Source organism: Podarcis raffonei, chromosome 5 (assembly GCF_027172205.1).
Source record: "Podarcis raffonei isolate rPodRaf1 chromosome 5, rPodRaf1.pri, whole genome shotgun sequence".
Classification (NCBI taxonomy): Eukaryota; Metazoa; Chordata; class Lepidosauria; order Squamata; family Lacertidae; genus Podarcis; species Podarcis raffonei.
The window spans coordinates 47,638,944-47,657,781 of NC_070606.1; the positions used below are offsets into that span (position 1 = coordinate 47,638,944).

General features: G+C 43.0%; 1 protein-coding gene across 9 annotated transcripts in view; it reads right to left on the reverse strand.

Moving 5' to 3' along the window:
* The window catches only part of TACC2 (transforming acidic coiled-coil containing protein 2), a 161,921-nt gene that overhangs the window by 95,936 nt on the left and 47,147 nt on the right, over positions 1–18,838 (reverse strand). For all 9 annotated transcript variants that reach the window (XM_053389000.1, XM_053389001.1, XM_053389005.1 and 6 more), the window contains one exon: positions 10,679–10,804. In XM_053389000.1, coding sequence (XP_053244975.1) covers positions 10,679–10,804 — 126 coding nt within the window. The remainder of the gene's footprint in view (positions 1–10,678; positions 10,805–18,838) is intronic.

An 18,838-nucleotide genomic window follows, 5' to 3' on the forward strand; every position in this document is an offset into this window, starting at 1 on the left:
CGTGGGGCTCTTAGATGCTGCAGGTCTACAGCTCCCATCATCCCTGGCCCTTGGCCATACCTGCTGGGGTTCATGGGAATTGTAGTGTTTGGGTTACCACTAAAAGGTAAAGGGAACCCTGATCATTAGGTCCAGTTGTGACCGACTCTGGGGTTGCGGCGCTCATCTCGCTTTATTGGCTGAGGGAGCTGGCGTACAGCTTCCGAGTCATGTGGCCAGCATGACTAAGCCGCTTCTGGCGAACCAGAGCAGCGCATGGAAACACCGTTTACCTTCCCGCTGGAGCGGTTCCTATTTATCTACTTGCACTTTGACATGCTTTTGAATTGCTATGTTGGCAGGAGCAGGGACCGAGCAACGGGAGCTCACCCCGTCGCAGGGATTTGAACCGCCAACCTTCTGATCGGCAAGTCCTAGGCTCTGTGGTTTAACCCACAGCGCCACCTGCGTCCCACTAGCTTATGGCTTATCTCCCCACAGTCCTTCCCCTCCAAAGACTTCATTTGTAACCAGGCTCACTTCTGGTATCAGAGCCCTGGATGGAAGCAAACGGCCTGAGAGAAAGGAGACGCAAGAAGGTACATCATAGGCAGAAATAAAAGCTTTCCAGTCCTCACCTGTATGCCTTGTTGCTTCTTAAACCAGAGCCTTTCCCTACCACACACACACACACACACACACACACTTTCTATGCAGTTGTGACAGAATAAGGTTTAAACATACAAATCTGCGGCTGTCACATCTAAACACAGCTGCTCTTTTGGAAATAAACCTAGTGCACCAACCAATTATGCATAACATCCACACATGGCCTTTTTGATTCATCACTATAAGAAATCTTCTTCAAGCCTCCACATCAAAGAAAAATACTTTAGATGAAAGCAGATTTTGGGGAGGAGAGTCACTTCAAAGGGTTGGTTATAATGCATCATTCTCCTCTGTGTAATTTGGAACAACACCTGAGCAGGAAGCAATGTAGAAAAATTATTCCAGTGAAGTCTTGACTCCTGCTAACAGATATGTCCCCCCCAAATCCCTGTTTTTCTACATTCCATCATACAAATCACTCCAAACTACTCTTGTAGAGAAACATGATCACCAAAATGTGTTCCTAAAAAGGAAACAAGTGTGGCTTTCCACATGCTAAAACCAATTTGTTTGTGATATAGGCATCATGAACTTGTTCTAATCTCATTTCTATATTATGGGTTCACTGGTCTACCTCAGTCAAATCAGTCTCACCTACAAAGAGTAGAGCCATTGTGACTAGGGTTTCTGTGCAAACAAACAGTGATGTGGTTCTAAAGGACTCCACGTTCTTTCTATTTTACATACTGATTCTCAAATATTTGGATCTGGGCACTTCCTTTTAAATATTCCTTTGAGGGTTACCACAAGGGGGAGGGTGCTCCCCCACCCCGGTACCATGCTTATGAATGCATATTGCTTTGTGGGAAAACATGGAAGACAAGTTATGTACCACCTTGTAGGTAAGAGCCCACAATAACAGGGAGCCCCTCAGAGTTAGAGCAGGTCTCCACTCCCCCAGGTGTGAGATGGGTGGGTCAGGGTTTGTGAATGTCTGAAGACAGAAAACGGGTGGGTTATGTAGGATGTAGTGATGGTTTATATGCCACTATTCTATTTTTGTGCTATTATTATTCTCTCTTCCCTTCGGCTTAAGCTTTCACATTAGGTTAAGCTAATTGTATTGTTTTATATAACCCAAGTGCTTTATATAACGTCATTTAAAGGTAAAGGTACCCCTGCCCGTACGGGCCAGTCGTGACCGACTCTAGGGTTGCGCACTCATCTCACTCAAGAGGCTGGGAGCCAGCGCTGTCTGAAGACACTTCTGGGTCATGTGGCCAGCGTGACAAAGCTGCAGCTGGCGAGCCAGCACCAGCGCAGCACACGGAAACGCCGTTTACCTTCCCGCTATACAGCGGTACCTATTTATCTACTTGCACTTAAGAGTGCTTTCGAACTGCTAGGTGGGCAGGAGCTGGGACCGAACGACGGGAGCTCACCCCTCCGTGGGGATTCGAACGGCCGACCATACAATCGGCAAGTCCTAGGGACTGAGGTTTTACCCACAGCGCCACCCGCGTTCCTATAACGTCATTTAGGCTAAGCTGTTACCTTAACTTATTTTTATTGTTTTATACAATGTTGTATTTGTTGTTGTTGTATCTGCTTATTGATACTGATATTTCTAACTGTTTATAATATGTATTTTCAAATTGTTATTGTCTACTGGATATGTTATGAGCCCCTTTAGGCACAATTTCCTGGAAAAGGAGCATACAAATAGACATTTTAAAAGAAACAAGCCCGTTTTCTTTTATGGAAACTCCAACCAAGTGCCAATCATCTGTCTTGACTGTTTGGTTGGATCCTTCTGTGAATGCAAAGTTAAGGTCTGTGGATTGAGGTGAATGAATATTAGAATAGGAGCACCCTTTTATTTCATTCCACTCTCTTGCCTGGCTTGAGTTCTGCTTACTCACCCTCCTTAGGAGGAAACAGGAAGAGGTAGTTGGCCGGGGTAGGCAGTAATATCATGTCAGATATCATGTCTGCACTCCCCATGTGCCTATAAACGTGGCACCCATGCCTCCACCTTGGCTGTCCAACATTCTGACAACTGAGTCATTAGACCATCTCTTAACCCATTCGTATGTGTGTTTATTCAAAAGTTAAGCCCCAATGACTCCAATGAGTTGGACTCCCAAGTAAGCAAAGCCATACATGTATACTCAAAAGTGTTCCCTCAAGATCAATGGGTAGAACATTGGAACCATAGTCTCATTGGGACTCTCAAGAGATGTCAGTTTGAGAGTTCCATTCATTGTACCTTGAGTATTAAGCCATCAACCAACAAAACACCATTTTTAAAGAACACTCTCACACTACTTGGGCAAAGCCAAAAATGCTCTCCACCTTCGGGACCCCAGTGCAGCTTGCCTTCTGGATTATCGGAGGTACACTCAGTGATTAGAATTCAACTTTGTGTTGACAGGGCTGCTGGGGGCAAGGCTTACGTGCATCACCCAAGTCCCCATTCACGCATTCTCTGAACATGAGAAGACGTAATGCCTGAATGGTTCTTCTATCCATTAAACATTTTTGTATCTAATAATTGCCTTCTGTTGCAGTTAAATACCATTGAGTTGCTTCAAAAATGCCAAGGGACCAATTTAGAAGCATGCAAAATAAGTGCTGGCCACATTCATGCTAACACAGTTTGCCACTGCCGTAGAAACCCCCTTCAATGACAGTCTAATACAAAGAGAGAGTGGGCAGGAAAAGGAATGCAGTGTATGCCCAAAGAGGAATGATAACCATTTCCCAACAGTTGCTCTCATGCTCAAATGGAGGGTGGCTAAATAAATCTCTGAAGCCAACAACCTTCATCATTTGGGAATTCATTTTAACAATTGACTTTTATTGTTTTCAATAAGGCAAAAAGATGCATACAAAGAAACTGAATGTATGCCCATGTTGATTATTGAACTTTCCAAGGAGGAAAAAGCTTCAGGTTCCTTTGGGAAGAAGGGCAAAGTATAAGTTGGATAAATAATAATAATGATTCAAGGAATAGTCCTGTGGTGGCTTAAGGAACAAGTCCTTCCAGTAGGACCACTGTGGTTACTGTGGGCTGTACCCCATGTGCTAATATTCATATACACTATGAAGAGGAACCTCACATGGGCAAAATGATTCTGCTCTCCATATGGCCCTCTCTTGTTGCATCAGCTTCTCCAAGGATACTAACGGCCAGACTTTTCCCAGCCATTCCCCTATACTGAAGTAGGAACCAGTCCACCAGTGATGCACAGTTTCAACAAGTGCCATTGCTGCTAAAAGTACAATTAAATACTTATGACACCATCCCTTGTGTTGGCCTCAGAACAGAATCAGTAATGCAACCTCCAGCTCTGAGCTCACTGGCTTGGCAGTGACTTCTGATATTACGTGAAACACCTCCTGCCAGAAGGATTGGACCCAAGGGCACCTGCACCAGATGTGGGAGAACAACTCTCCCTTTAAAAAATAGGTTTGGATCAGATGCTTGGACACTCTTTCTACAATGTCTGCCGATAGTTTCTAAAGCTACTAGAGAAATATAACCCAGCACAGAGACAAAGCACACATATAATAAGGCAGCGTGACTAAAAGGCTCACACAAAGGTCTTCTTAATAGGAAGGAACACTTAACGCGGGACACACACACACACACACTGCAATGTTGGGCCCTGCTCATGTAGGACTTTGCTAAAAGGGGAGCCACTACCCACCCAGATCACACTGTCATATACAGTGAAGTTTTGCTGGCTGCTGGCCTGCCTTCTTATCTAGAAACTACAATGCGATACTTATATTTAGCATCACCAGCACTGCCTTACTGTGTATCTTCACAATGTCTAATCAATACTGAACTTGCAGAAATGCCGAGTCATACAAGACTGTCCCTTTTCAAGGATACCTCAGCTTCAGAGGTGAACTGGAGTACATCCTCATTATACTCTACAGCAGGGGTAGGCAACCTAAGGCCTGGGGGCCAGATGCGGCCCAATTGCCCTCTCAATCCAGCCCGTAGACGGTCCAGGAATCGGTGTGTTTTTACAGGAGTAGAATGTGTGCTTTTATTTAAAATGCATCTCTGGGTTATTTGTGGGGCATAGGAATTCATTCATATATATTTTTCAAAATATAGTCTGGCCCACCACATGGTCTGAGGGACGGTGGACCGGCCCACAGCTGAAAAAGGTTGCTGACCCCTGCTCTACAGAATACCACGGCTTTGCAACAACTACCTACTACAATTTTCTTTACCTAAGGGAGCGAATATGATGTGGGTGTTCACGTACCTCCCCCCCACCTGCTAACTGAATACTCTTAACCTTCGAGATCAGCCTCTACTGTGAAATCTCAATTTATTGCTGCAGTCTCGACACCGTTTCCTGGAAGCAAGCCCCACTGAACTGACTTACTTCTGCATAGAAACATATAGGTCTGAACTTTTAAGGGACATGGGAGTTTAGGTGGGGTTTATTTCCAGGGAAACATGCTTCAATTCACTGTGTACTGTCCATTAATTTCAATAGTTGATTGGTACACCCTCTAAATCTGTTTGGACCTATAAAGGTTTACCACCCAGAAAGAGAACACAAACTTCCATGTCCTCCCAGGATAATAACTATGCCCATGTCTATATTTAACTTAGGATGCTGTAACTTAGTCTAGGGCAAGACAGTGGGAGCCAAATGGAGCACCTCCAGGCCTCTCTTTTCAGCCTCAGGACCTTTGTCCTGGTTTCTGGATCTGAACCTATTCAAGTGCTTTTGGCCTGGCTGGAATGTGTAACTGAACTGTGATAATGCCTCTTGTTTGCCTGATTGGAGAAGGGGGAAATGGGTGTGCCAATGTCTGGCTTTTGCATTGCTGGAATGCAGCCTACTGTACAAAGGTAAGAGTCACATACAGTGCCAGATTTACGTATAAGCTAAACAACTATAGCTTAGGGCCCCACTCTCTTGGGGGCCCCCCAAAAATTAAAGGGAAAAAACTGGATGTACATTTCCAAAATATAAGATAAAGAACAAATAAAACCTACATACAGCAACAGTGTTTTGTGTTGTGTATGGACCTATTAGGTCCATAAATTACCATACAGTGGTACCTGTATGGTACTTAATTCGTTCCGGAGGTCCGTACTTAACCTGAAACTGCTCTTAACCTGAAGCACCACTTTAGCTAACGGGGCCTCCCGCTGCCGCCGGGCCCTCAGAGCACGATTTCTGTTCTCATCCTGAAGCAAAGTTCTTAACCTGAAGCAATATTTCTGGCTTAGTGGAGTGTGTAACCTGAAGCGTATGTAACCTGAAGCATATGTAACCTGAGGTACCACTGTATAGCATATATTCAACACAAAAAACAGCAACAATCTGTTGTTGACAAAGGACAGCTGGACATATAAAGGGCCCCATTACCTTCAGTAGCTTAGGGCCTCATCAAACCTAAATCCGGCCCTGGTCACATATGTTGGTCCTCTCACTTTTGCCTCTGACCCTGCTCACTAATGACATTTGGCCCCATGAGGGAATGCTTCCCTCAGGTTGAAAAAGGGCCCCACCCACCACTCATGCCAATCTAGCAGACCAAAATTCAGAATATCATTTTTTGTTTGTTTATTTATGTGCAAGTTGCTTCAGAACACCGTGAGAAAAAGAAGGAATGGGGGGTGCAGAAAACAACCATTTGCAATCACTCTGAGGAACTGTCGCCATAGCCAAGGAAGACGGGAGTCACCCACCTCAGTTTTAGCCCTATATTCTTGTGTCCAAGCATGGTGGTTGTTGTTCCAAAAAGCAATCAATATTCCCATAGCACAGAGTTTAGTTTATAAATATATGCTTTTGAGATTTAAAATACTTATTTCAGGGCGGGGGAAAGAGAGTTTTGAGAACTTCTGCTGAAATGTTAAGCTCTTCATCACAGCACTTGGGCGAATACATCATTCCCTCCCTGTCAAAGACTGGAAGATTAAAAAGATTTTCATGGCCCGCCATGCAGAGACCCCATATTGTGCTGAGCATTGTGGTATCACTAGGGGGTTAGAGGGATGGAGCTTGAGACAGTTGCCCTTGAGACACAAAAACAAAGATATAATATCTTGACTGGACAGATGGAGGGTTGGAATCTGAGCTCTTATTACACACTGCCATCTGGAATACATTTAGCACAAAATGACCCGATTATTACACACATGCACACCACCTATCAGAATTAGAGGTCATCTTTTATGGGCCAGCAATCAAACCTAACAGTAAAATATGTCTGAGCAAAGGGGGACTCAGATATTCACTTTAAGGCAGCTACAGATTAGAAGTTGCTGAAGGTGATGGCCTGAGATTTTAAAAACTAAAAATTAAAAAGCACAAGAGCACACGTTGCGGCAGGAGGCAGAAATGCCAAGGAAACAGTGCGTGGAACAAGAACATTTCCAACATAGTAGTGGCAAAACAGCATTCCAGGAAAATAATGCAAATTTTCTGTTATTCGTAAACAGCTTGTGGTTTCAATTGCTGTGAAAGATCACTTCACACGTGGCAATTTTACTGGTAGGAAAATCATCCTGTGATCAAGCATTGGTTTGTACTTCTGCACGGTTACTCAGTATTTCTCCAGAACGAGAATGACAGCTTTCGAATCACCAGCCACTTCATTTCTTTTTATTTTCCACAACTGTCACTCGAGAATCTAGCAGAAGTGTATCAGTGGGCATGTAGAGCTTTACATAACTGCCTACAAATCACCATCTAGTAAGGGTGCTTTTAAAAATATCCTTCTGGAAACCCCGTACAGTGGTACCTCGGGTTACATACGCTTCAGGTTACAGACTCCGCTAACCCAGAAATAGTACCTCAGGTTAAGAACTTTGCTTCAGGATGAGAACAGAAATCGGGCTCTGGCAGTGTGGCAGCAGCAGGAGGCCCCATTAGCTAAAGTGGTGCTTCAGGTTAAGAACAGTTTCAGGTTAAGAACAGACCTCCGGAATGAATTAAGTACGTAACCAGAGGTACCACTGTATTGCTCAGATTTGTGATTGACAGACTAGGATAAGTAGGGAACTGACCCATCCCAAATTGGCCCTCTTCCTCTAGGACTCACTTGGGATTTCTTTACCACAATAGATCATTGCCAACTGGCAACAGAGATAATGCATCTGACCAGAGTGGCCGGCACTAAAATAAATAAATCTGGGAACTGATGCAAACAAGAGGGCACCATGTTCAAAACCTGCACTAGTCTAAAGAGAGGTGAATTTATCAACTTAGATTTATTGAGACACACAAAAAGCATCACGACCCATAAATCAGAAGTTGAGACTATGGTAGATGCAAAAATATTGTACTTGTTGCCTATCCCTGCACCTTCCTTTCTCCATCTAAAGGTGAAGCTTAGGAGGTGCCAGAACTAACCATTGGCACAAACTGCACAGCCACAGAAATTAGCCAATTCTTGACCATTTATTCTAGATTCTCTGTAAACAGTCATGCTCTAACACGGGCAGTGAAAAGGCACTTCTTTTTCCTACATGCTTGGAAGTCAACACTGAAACATGATCCAGGAGATGATGGTCCCTGGAGACTCATGAGCAGATGGTATACTAGAAGATGGTATATTTGAGTTGCACAAAGGCAAAGCCTTGCTACCACATTGCAGAAGCGATAGGCTCGGCAGATTGCATTGCTAGAAAGATGTCCTGTTTTCTGCAACTTTCAAATGGGTTTTCTAACATCTGCCGTGCTGCTTCTTTGGTAGCAAGGCTGCTGCAGCAAACAGTAGCAAGGCTGTTTTGCTTAACATAAATACCTTTAAATCTCAGAGATTTGCAGCAACATGCATGCAACAATATTATTTTAAAGTGTATACAGTAGCAGTTCCTAGCCATTTGAAGGAGCCCTTGAAGGAGACTATGCTCATATACTGTATAATCTGTAATGAGCTAAGGTTTTTAGCAAATCGTGTTGTGTGGAGTGGGTGAGGAGACATAGTGGACCAGTTTGGGTATGGATGCGGAAATAGGTGTAAAAACAACCAAGAGTCTTGTGGCACCCTTAAAAAAATTATTTTAGCATAAAGTTTTGTGGACTACAGTCCACTTCATTCAGCTGTGCGCATGCGCGTGCACACACACATATGTGCATATGCAGAGGAACTGTAAACATTTATGTTAAAAAGGAAATTAAACAAAGAAAAGTACAGATGATGATAATTGCATTCTCAACTGGCCATTCACAAAAATAACACAGACATCCTGGTACTAACTAACTAACTGAGAGCCAGTGTGGTGTAGTGGTTAAGAGTGGTAGACTCATAATCTGGTGAACTGGGTTCACTTCCCTGCTCCTCCACATGCAGCTGCTGGGTGACCTTGGGCTAGTCACACTTCTCTGAAGTCTCTCAGCCTTACTCACCTCACAGAGTGTTTGTTGTGGGGGAGGAAGGGAAAGGAGATTGTTAGCCGCTTTGAGACTCCTTAGGATAGTGATAAAGCAGGATATCAAATCCAAACCCTTCTTCTCAACAGGCCAGTTCACATGTGCAGTGTGATAAAAACACATTGTACCTGTTTAAACCCACAAGTGACAGCACTAAACCTCTTGATGATTGTAATTTACCCGTTTAAACACTGCAGACTCACTGTGAAAGTTACTTAGATCAAGGATGGTCACCTTAAGGTCACATTGGGAAAAACTGGGAATGGTAGAGTAATGGAGGAAAGCTGTGATGTTACTGTGATGATGATTGTTTATATATACAGACAGACAGACAGATAGATATCTCACACTAGAAGATGAGCATATTAATGAACCTCTGATGGTGGTATGGGGGATCATATCATAGTACAGAGTTGGCATCTGGGTCTATCACAAGCTCTGGCCCCTGTATCTGTATCCCTATTGTGTGGCCTTTTATTGCTGGTGAATGGTTGTTTTAGGTTGCTGCAATGTCTGAATATTGTTGTTTTTTGTGAATGGGCACTGCTAATAAGAACATTATCACTATTTGTAGTTTTCTGCATTTCGTTTCTTTCTGATCCTACTGCTTACAACTGAACACCCCCCTCCACCATCTATTTATGCAACTGCAGCTCAGGAGAACCCTTTATGCAGCTGATCAAATGGACTGCCTGTGGCTCACAACAGCTTATGCTATAATACATTTCTTAGTCTTCAAGGAGCTCTTCAATCATTTTTGGTGCAAGGGATTAACATGGTTACTGTCTAGAAATTAAGGTTGTAATAAGCGTATTTGGGCTGCTGATGGTACCTTGATAATGCACCACTCCCTAATTTTATTAATTCAGTAAAGGGCACGCTATTTTAGCAGCTTTCTGGAAAATGGGAGTAAGTGAACCTGCCCTGAGGCAAGCTTTGCAGAAACTTCACAAAGAAATAAACACTTTTTGGATAGTGTGGCTTCTTCTCAGTTTGCTAACTCTGCTGTGAGTCAACAATAAGCAGGATCAAAAAAATAATAATTAGGTGGAACAAGACAACCTAGCCATAGCCAAAACAAACAAACCAATAGCCTGGGCTCTCACAGCCTGGCTGTTTAGTAATCCAACTGTAAGAAACATGATTCTAAAGGGTAATCAGCCCTCTGATCTGCAGAACACAACAAAAGCTATGGTTCTGAATGTACTCTTAACTTGCTGCCAAGTATGATTTTAAAAAGGTCTAAGCATTGAGCCAATTCACACCCATTTCCCCACTCATGAACAAATGGCACTTCTTCCTACCTACTGCCAAACTCTATCATTCCCCAAGATAGTTCACTCTAATTCAGGGCAAATGCCACTCTAGCTAGAAGTGCCCTCCTGAGACAACAGCCTAACATTCACGACTGCTTTGTGCCTGGATCCCAACTAACAAACAGAACTGAATTAGAACATTCAATATATGCCCTATTTCCAACCCACTCCAAAAAAATAAAATAAAAATAGACTACCACATAGTGACTAGACATAGCCACTTCCGACCATTTAGTAGCCCATCGGACAAGGCCATGTCTGTCTGTAACACTGGGAACCACTGAACGGTTGGAACTGTCCCAATGGCAATTGGTGGTAAATCATATATCTGCAAGTGATTTCTCACCCTACCTTGTTGCAGTCAGCTCAGCAGACTCCAGAACAGTGTTGTGTCCATCTGAGATAACAGTGGTTAGTGGCTCTTTGGATGAGTACACATCAGGCACCAATTTGATGGCATCGTCAGGAACAGAAGAACTGTGTGAAGTAAAACAAGGGAAAATAGTAAGACCACCCTTCTGACCACCCTATCAACTATACCTTTTGGGCAATTAGAGCTAGTAACAATTCCAAAATAGGAAACCTTCCCAGGCTTATCTACCATTACTCGCTTCCCTCACAAACTTCTTATAAGTTTTGAGTCTCCAAGTCATCTAAAAACTCCTGGTTGAGACAGGTCCTGAGCATGACAATCCACACCAGCGGAGAGGCACTGGAGAGATGTCGTTCAGGTCCACAACAGACCATGCTCACCAGAATCATTTCACATTAGTGTTTTGATGTCTTCTGATGTTGCAGATATAACTGTGAGCTTTCCTAAGTCAAGGGAACGACAACCTGAGCTTTGGTTAACTGCAGGAAAATGAAAAACTGTTGCTGTGTTGCTCAATCCTCTAATTAGGAGAGTATGATGGAAGTGAGGGGAGAGGGAAACAGATCAAAAAAGACCAGGCTATGAAAGCCTGTAACAGCAAAGGAACCACGGGAAAATGTAAAGCTTGAAAACACAGATTCCCCACCTCCTAAAATCCTCACAACTGACATTGAGGTTGGCCAGCTAGCCCAAGGAACACAAAAAGTAAAAGCAGCCATTTTGGCCCAGTTTCCCAAATATCACAAAATATTGTAAAAGCTTTCAAGGTCTCCAGAATATTCCACCAGGCTAGTTGCTAAACAGAGCAATCATGGTGGCAGGCAGGGAAGGAGGGAGGAAGCAGAATAAATGTTGACTGATATTTAAGCCACAGAGACTGCATCCAACATCCAGTCATAGCTTTAAGATGGAATGTGGAAGTAGTAGCAGACATTCAAATAAGCTCCTTCAGGGCTACTGGGAACAAAACCTATAACAATAGCTGGATTTTCGAAATGGGGATTTGGTCATTGTTATACTTCTTGTTCTAAGCCAGGCCTCAGTGCAACTTCATATCTTAAACATCAGCCAACCTTTTTCTTCCTCTTCCTGCTCTCTCATCATGTTGCTGACCACCTAGCGCAATGAACAGTTTTCAAGAACTACAAAGCTTTCAGAATATTGTGCGATATTTTGGTTGGCCTAATAAAGAAATTGTCCCAATGAATGTGGATTTTGGCCCAAGGAGCAGATCTCTTGGAAGGGACTTGAACCTGCATCTTCCCACTCTTAGGTTCAACCCTCTTGACACCACACTAGCTCTCTTTGAGGACTAGTAATAGCCATTTGGGAGTAAGAAAATGTGTAATCTTCATGTTATGCATGAAATTTCACATCCTTTGGGAATTTTACCTTCTTAGAAGTCACTTCTGGCAACTTCCTAATACATAAAACAGAAGATACTCAACTTATCTAAACCCTGACACTGAAAATACCGAGCAGCTGGCTTAAAACTCATGAACAAAGTGACAAAAACCCTGGTGTGTTTCAAATCCAAAAATTAACAGAAATTTCCTCACACGGATGTTATTGAGAAATCTATCAGATCTGACATTTGTTTAAAATATTTGGATCCACTCCATTGAAAGAAACAATATGCCTAACTGAAAACTGCTTTGACAAACAGCTCCATGAACTCTCACACAAATTTGAAATGTACTAAGCAAACAGAGTTTTCAAAACAAAGCAATCTCTAAGGTAACTTTTGAGGAGAGGGAAAGGGCCATAGCTGCATAGAAGGGCCTCTGCTTGGCATGCAGGTCCCAGATTCAACCCTCAGATAAGGCTGTGAATGCCCCCTGTCTAAAACCTGGACAGCTACTGTGGCTGCTAGTCAGTGTAAATGGCACTGGATAAACCAATAGTCTGACTCAATATAAGGCAGCTTCCTTAGTGCCCAGAAGTGGTGAATAAGAACATCCATTCCTATCTACTATATAAATTGTGGGGAACGCTTGGAAAGAAAAACCGACTTCCAATTGTGCTCAAGACCGTGTGCCTACTTAGGGGAAATGTTTCACAGCTTAACAACCAGCTGCTTGACAACAGCTGCAACACACACATTGTAAATGCATTCAGAAGATCAGTGGGCTCAGCCTGCAACCAGCTCATCAGCGGAGTAACGCTTTGATCAGCAACAACACACACCCTGCTTACCAGTTTGCAGGTATCTGGGTCATGCCTGCTGAGATTGCACATACAAACCAATTTGATGGTACATGTTCAGCAGGTGAGGGGAGTGAATAAATAAGAATAAAAAATATGGAAGCTCATCACAAGGTTAAATCTGTACTGTAAGCAAAGTTATTTGCTAACAAGCTACTTCCTAGGAATCTTTTAAAGGCAGAAGTGGGCTTACTAAATTTGCCAGTGTAGACCGTGGGTACTATCCAGTGGCAGGCATACTCAGAGTAGACCCACTGAAAACAATGAATTTCAATGAGTCTACTCTGCATATGACTGCACTGGATATCATTTAACTCTGTGCACTCTCATAAATAACAAAAGGCAGGTATTCCTAAATTTGGAGGCACAGTTGTTTATTTGAGACTCATATTAATCCCCCAAACACCATAAAGATAAACTTTATGCCTAGAAGTTGTCTTTATGTTGTTTAAAGAATTAATTTGAGGTTCAATATTTATTTTATTCTTAAATCTAAATAAAATATTTATTCCAACCAGTTTTCAGTCGAGAAACAAATGCTTCTAAAAAAATGACTCTGTCATTCTATGTAACCAAACTACTCTAGATCATAAGCACAAGATTGAAGTGCTGATTAAATAACAGGATAAGTGAAACATAACTTACCTTCAGTTACTGAAGGCAAATATATGTTTAAATGGAGCACTTTGAGTATATTGACTTTCTATTTTTCATGAAACAATTTCAAAGAACAAGTGTATTTTTCCCAATCCCTATCCTGAAATCACTACCCTTCAAGTAATCAATAGATCCTTCTTTTTTTACTGAAACATGCTTGAGTGCCTATGTTGTAAGGGAAAATAAATGTGAGATGCTCTCAAAGCCTTAAGCGAAATGTTCTGAGGCAGGATAGCTCTAGATTCTGATAACTACCAAATAAGAGATTACTGAAAATCCAAAGCTTTCAAGAAAAAAAACTACCGAGCCCAGCAATGTAGCCTTTTTAAAGTATTTGACATTTTGTTTCAGAAATGACAGCGTTATCCAACTGCGAGAGTTAAGTTGATCATATCTCCATTAATAAACCAAGTTTCAAACAAGCCTCTTGCTCACCCCTTCACATGAGCTGGAAAACAAACCAGGATGTATTCCATTAAAAATAGTTTCCCACTTGGTCTGAACCAGTAAACAGCTTCAGACCAAGCCAGGTTATTAACCCAACTTCAAAGCATGGTGTCTTGGATTTAGACAAAATGGGAAGCATTTTAACTATAGTTAATGGAAGTTTGTTTGATCACTTGCCCAAAGGTTGAAGCAAAGGGACCCCTTGAACAGCATGATATAACTAATGGAGCACTTCTACAGCCATCAAAATTGTTGCTTCTTTTCTTTTTACCAGCTTTTGTGGTAAGACAGCAGCCTCACATCCACACTAGACATGAGTGAAACCCTTTTCCATCACATCTCCATGCCAGTAAAAGCTTCACATGCTGTAAAGTTGCATCCAAGCTTAGAAGCACTGCTAGAGACAAAGAGCACAACTGGAAAGCAGGTGGCAATCATAGCCAGAAAAGGGCCGCCAGTCTGAATCCTTGCAGAAAAATGGATATCACTGAATAGTGATATCAAAAGCATTGTCCATCCCAAGGGAACAAAAAGGGTTTTTGCCCTCAAGGACACAAACGTTATTGATGTGCCTAGAAACCTGTGGATGTACTATGTATAGCCACCCAACTCATATTCTCTTCCCAACACTTTATTGACATTTCTAATAACCCTGACTCTAAAGGAGAGAAAGAGAGAATGTCACTCTAGAGAACTTCTTAAAGGAAACAACACAGCTCACTACTCTCCCTGTAAGTAAACACAACATATTCAGTCAGGACTGAAGCAGCAAAAGAAAAATCAGACATCTGCAGATGAAAATATAATTTTACAGCAACCCTATGGAATCTTGGCAAGAAGGGAAGATCTTTTGCCAGGTGATGAGATTAGTCAGAAATAAAGAACTCCACCCCTGTGGTCCCCACATTCCTTGTACACACCTTAACTTGTAAAGAACTTAATCATTCAATCTCAAGTTATTACAGTCAAAACCAGGGAGAAGGGGTTCCCAAGTCATAAATGTGAGTCATCACTAAATATAAGAGAGAATGACAGTTTATGGAATGGCCTATATGCACTGCAGCTTAGTCCATCCAAACCAGTCAGCCTGTGCATTTGCTGAGTGAAAAACCGATGGCTTGATTTTTTATAGGGTAGGCAACAAAGCCTAAAGTTGTACCTAGCCCAGAGTAGTCCAACAGAAGCCATCAGGAAGCCATAATGAAGAAATGCTGCCTAACACAATGGGGAGGAGGGAGAATCAAACATATGCTCCATATGTGAACAGCTCTCTTTCTGCTTTGTGCTTGCATTTGTCCAAAAATGGTTGCAAATGTATTCCGGTGGAACAACTTTGCCTTTTAATACTTTGCCTTCATAACAGGCAAAGATTCAGCCCTGACTCTCCATGACAGCAAAAGGTTTCAGCTGGTTACTTTCTCTCTCCCTGCTCTTGGGTAAGATTCAAAACATGGATGGGGCGGGTTAGGAAGTCAGCAATACAAGCCAACACACTGAAACTGTATTCCACAAGTCAAGCTAGGATTTGACATAATTATGAGCAACAGGAAGAGCCAAAAAAAGCATAATCAAGTGTAATCATAATGCAGGCAGGACCATCCACCATCAATCACTGCCAGTACGGTACAGTAGCTACAATCCCCACTTTGACCATAAGGGACTAAGTTCAAAACGCCGCTCAGCCTCGCCAAGAGCACTGGATGCTACTGCTGCAGACAACCTGCTCTCAGACCAACTTACCTCAAAGGGTTGGTTTTAAGGATAAAATAAGATGCACATATACTGGAACTGGCCTTGGACTTAGATGCACATTAAATATAAATCTGATCACCCACATAATTCAAACCCATGAGTGTCACAAGCAGAGAGCAGGTGCACCCCAATGCTTGCAACAGAACAGGCTTAGGAGGCTCAAACCACTTTAACATCAATGGGGGGGGAGTTAGAATGAAGAAGATTTATGTTTTCTTTCTCTTCTGTATTCACAACATACACAAACGGTACAGAAAGTGCAAGACAAGACTGTGTGAAAGCAGCTCTACCGCCAGTTTAATCCTACTGAGTTTATACAGGACTTATTTCCAGGTAGGAAACACTGACATCGTTGTGGCAAAATTCCAAGTAATGCTCCAATCCAAGGTACACTGATACGAAAGGAACCAGTGAGTTCAATAGGATGTAATCCTAAATAAATCTATATAGGATTGCCACCCAAGGCAGAAATCCTATACACTTACCAGAAGGTAAATCTCACTGGACTCATTGAAAGCACTTTGGAGGAAGCGGGATGAAAACATTTTTCTTAGGTGTTCCTTTTGTGTTATTTTAAACCAATCTTCAGTTGTTGCAGTTTTGCACTGTCTCAAAAACTATTTTTGTGGTATGTTTGTAAATCACCTTGAGAAACATGTAAAAGGAGTTTATAAACTAATACATAATAATAGTGGGTTTAGGATCTGGACTGTCAGTCTTATCATAAATGATATGGAATTTTATTAAGCTTAAATGCAAGGATTTTGGGTTAAGTTCATAGATCACAACTTTGGATAAGATCCTATACTGTATATATATAAAATAGCTTCATACAAATTACTACCAAACCTCCCAGAAAATTATGAGCATGGGTCACAATGAGTTAAGCTGAACCCATCTGCCCTTTTATTAAAACAATAAACGTCAATCCCGATAATTGTCAGGCATGTCTGTTCAGTAACAAAAGCACTTGCTCTTCCTTGTGTTGTGACTACTCCGGGTTTTTTAAGCTTCCAATTTACAGCTCATAAAATCAGAAGCCAGAAGTTTCCCTGCGTAACAGGACCAACCAACCCACTATGTCTCCATGGAACTGGTAAACATATCCTGTGAGTCAGAGAAATTCAGGCACATTTCACAGCAATGTGCGCAAACGTCTTCAACTGCCAGGATGTAAAGATTATGTATTCCCCTTTAATTTGTGCTGCGTGTCTGAGCGATTCAAGAAGGCACCTAAACTGTTAGAGTTATTATTTGGTACAATTAGCGGGGGAGGGGGGCGTGTTATCACTAAACTACTTTTTAGAAGGGCACTTTTTGATATAGTTATCTAAGAACCTTCCACTTCCCCAATGTCATTTACTGGCAAGATCTGTAAAGCCAAACAATTACAACACTTACCAGAGCTATTGGGGCGGAGGGCATCTATTGGACTCGTCACCAGCTTTAAGACAAAAACAAAACTCCAGAACTTCTCACCATCTACTGCAGAGCTAATTCCATGTCAGAAAGCGTTCGCTTCTTAGTCATTATAAAACATCCCAGCTTTCCAGTCAGAAACAAGGCACGCTCTGAAGTGGAATCCAGCAGAACTGAACGCTGATCTCACACACGAGGGAATCAGCCTAGCAAAGTATCTCCAAACTCCTGCGTTCCGGGCTGCAGATCCCCCTCTGAACAGAAAGCTGCTGGGAAATTGAACCACACAAAAGGCCAGTAGCTATTTAAAAAAAACAAAAAACCACTGGAGGAGCCCAGCTTAAGAAGCTCCTCCCCCGATTCTCCCAAAGCAGAAGGGAGTATCTCCAGCGAACAGGCAGTGGTCCGAAGGCATCCGAGGCTGTCCCTGGAATGTCGGCACGCCTTCGACGCCCGCGCGCCCCAGCCAGTGCGTCTTCCTAAACTGTGCGGAAAGATCCCGAAGGAGATCCAAGTGCTGCTGGATCCCTAAGAGTTTGGAGTTCACACTGGCTCCCCCCTCCTCCTCGCAAAAGCAGCGTGTGGATGTGCCAGGGAAAACCAAACACGTGGGTTTCTCCCTCTTTCTCCACCCTGCCCCTCCTCTCTCTCTCTCCAGCGCCTACAGGAGTTGCTTTCCAGGACTTATTGAGTCATGACGAGCAGATCGCTGTTTTGAATTTTCGGCGGCGGCGGAGAAGCACTTTCCCCACGTACAGACAGAGTTGCTCCCTCGACAGATTATACCAAATGACGCCATTCCAACCCGGGGCGGGCGGGGGAGTTTACCTCTTAGGCGTTCTCTTTGGAGGAGGAGAGGGGAAACACCACCATTTGCCCGCCCCCGCAGTTATGATTAGAACTGCTCTGGTTAACAGCTGGTGGTGAGGAGTTGAGAGAGACGCGGGAGGCGTGGGAGGGGAGGGAGCAGCGTCCCTTGATTGCGGCTGACAATGGAGTCCCCGGTTGGTGGCGGCGAGTTTCCCCGTCTGGCCGCCTCCTCGCCCTGCAAAACTCCTGACCTGCCACACGCTGGGAAAGGGCCTTTTTGCTAGTCGCACAACTGGGCGCTGCGCCTCGCCAGCATATGAATTCGGTCCTCTTTCCGGCTCCACAAGGATTTTAGGGTAGATTTGGGTTATTAATAATAGCCTTAACTCTGTGCATCTGTATTCCAAAGGAAGCCCCACGGACTTCAGGGAGGCTTACTCTGAAGTAAGGGGGTCTACTAAGTATTGAGGCCTAACACAGCTGCTCCCCTGGAATTCAGGAGGGTTGGGAAGCAGTGACACTTAAAATATGACATCTTTCCATTCCGTACTACTGGGGGAAAAGTACCTGTGGACATATGAGGATGGGGATGAGCCAGGGTTTGTTGCATATATTTAGGCGCGAGGTGAAAACATTTCACTTCAACCCAGCCTTGGGCTAATTAACATTGGATGTCCTTTAAAATGTGTTTGTGGGAGGGAGGTTTTTGGTTTGGTTTAGTTTGATTACGCATTTTCTGTTCTTGTTTGGTATTTTTATGTTGTGAACCACTCTGTGATCTTCAGATGAAGGGCGATATACAGATTTAATAAATAATACAAATAATATAGGTTGACCAATAGTAGTTC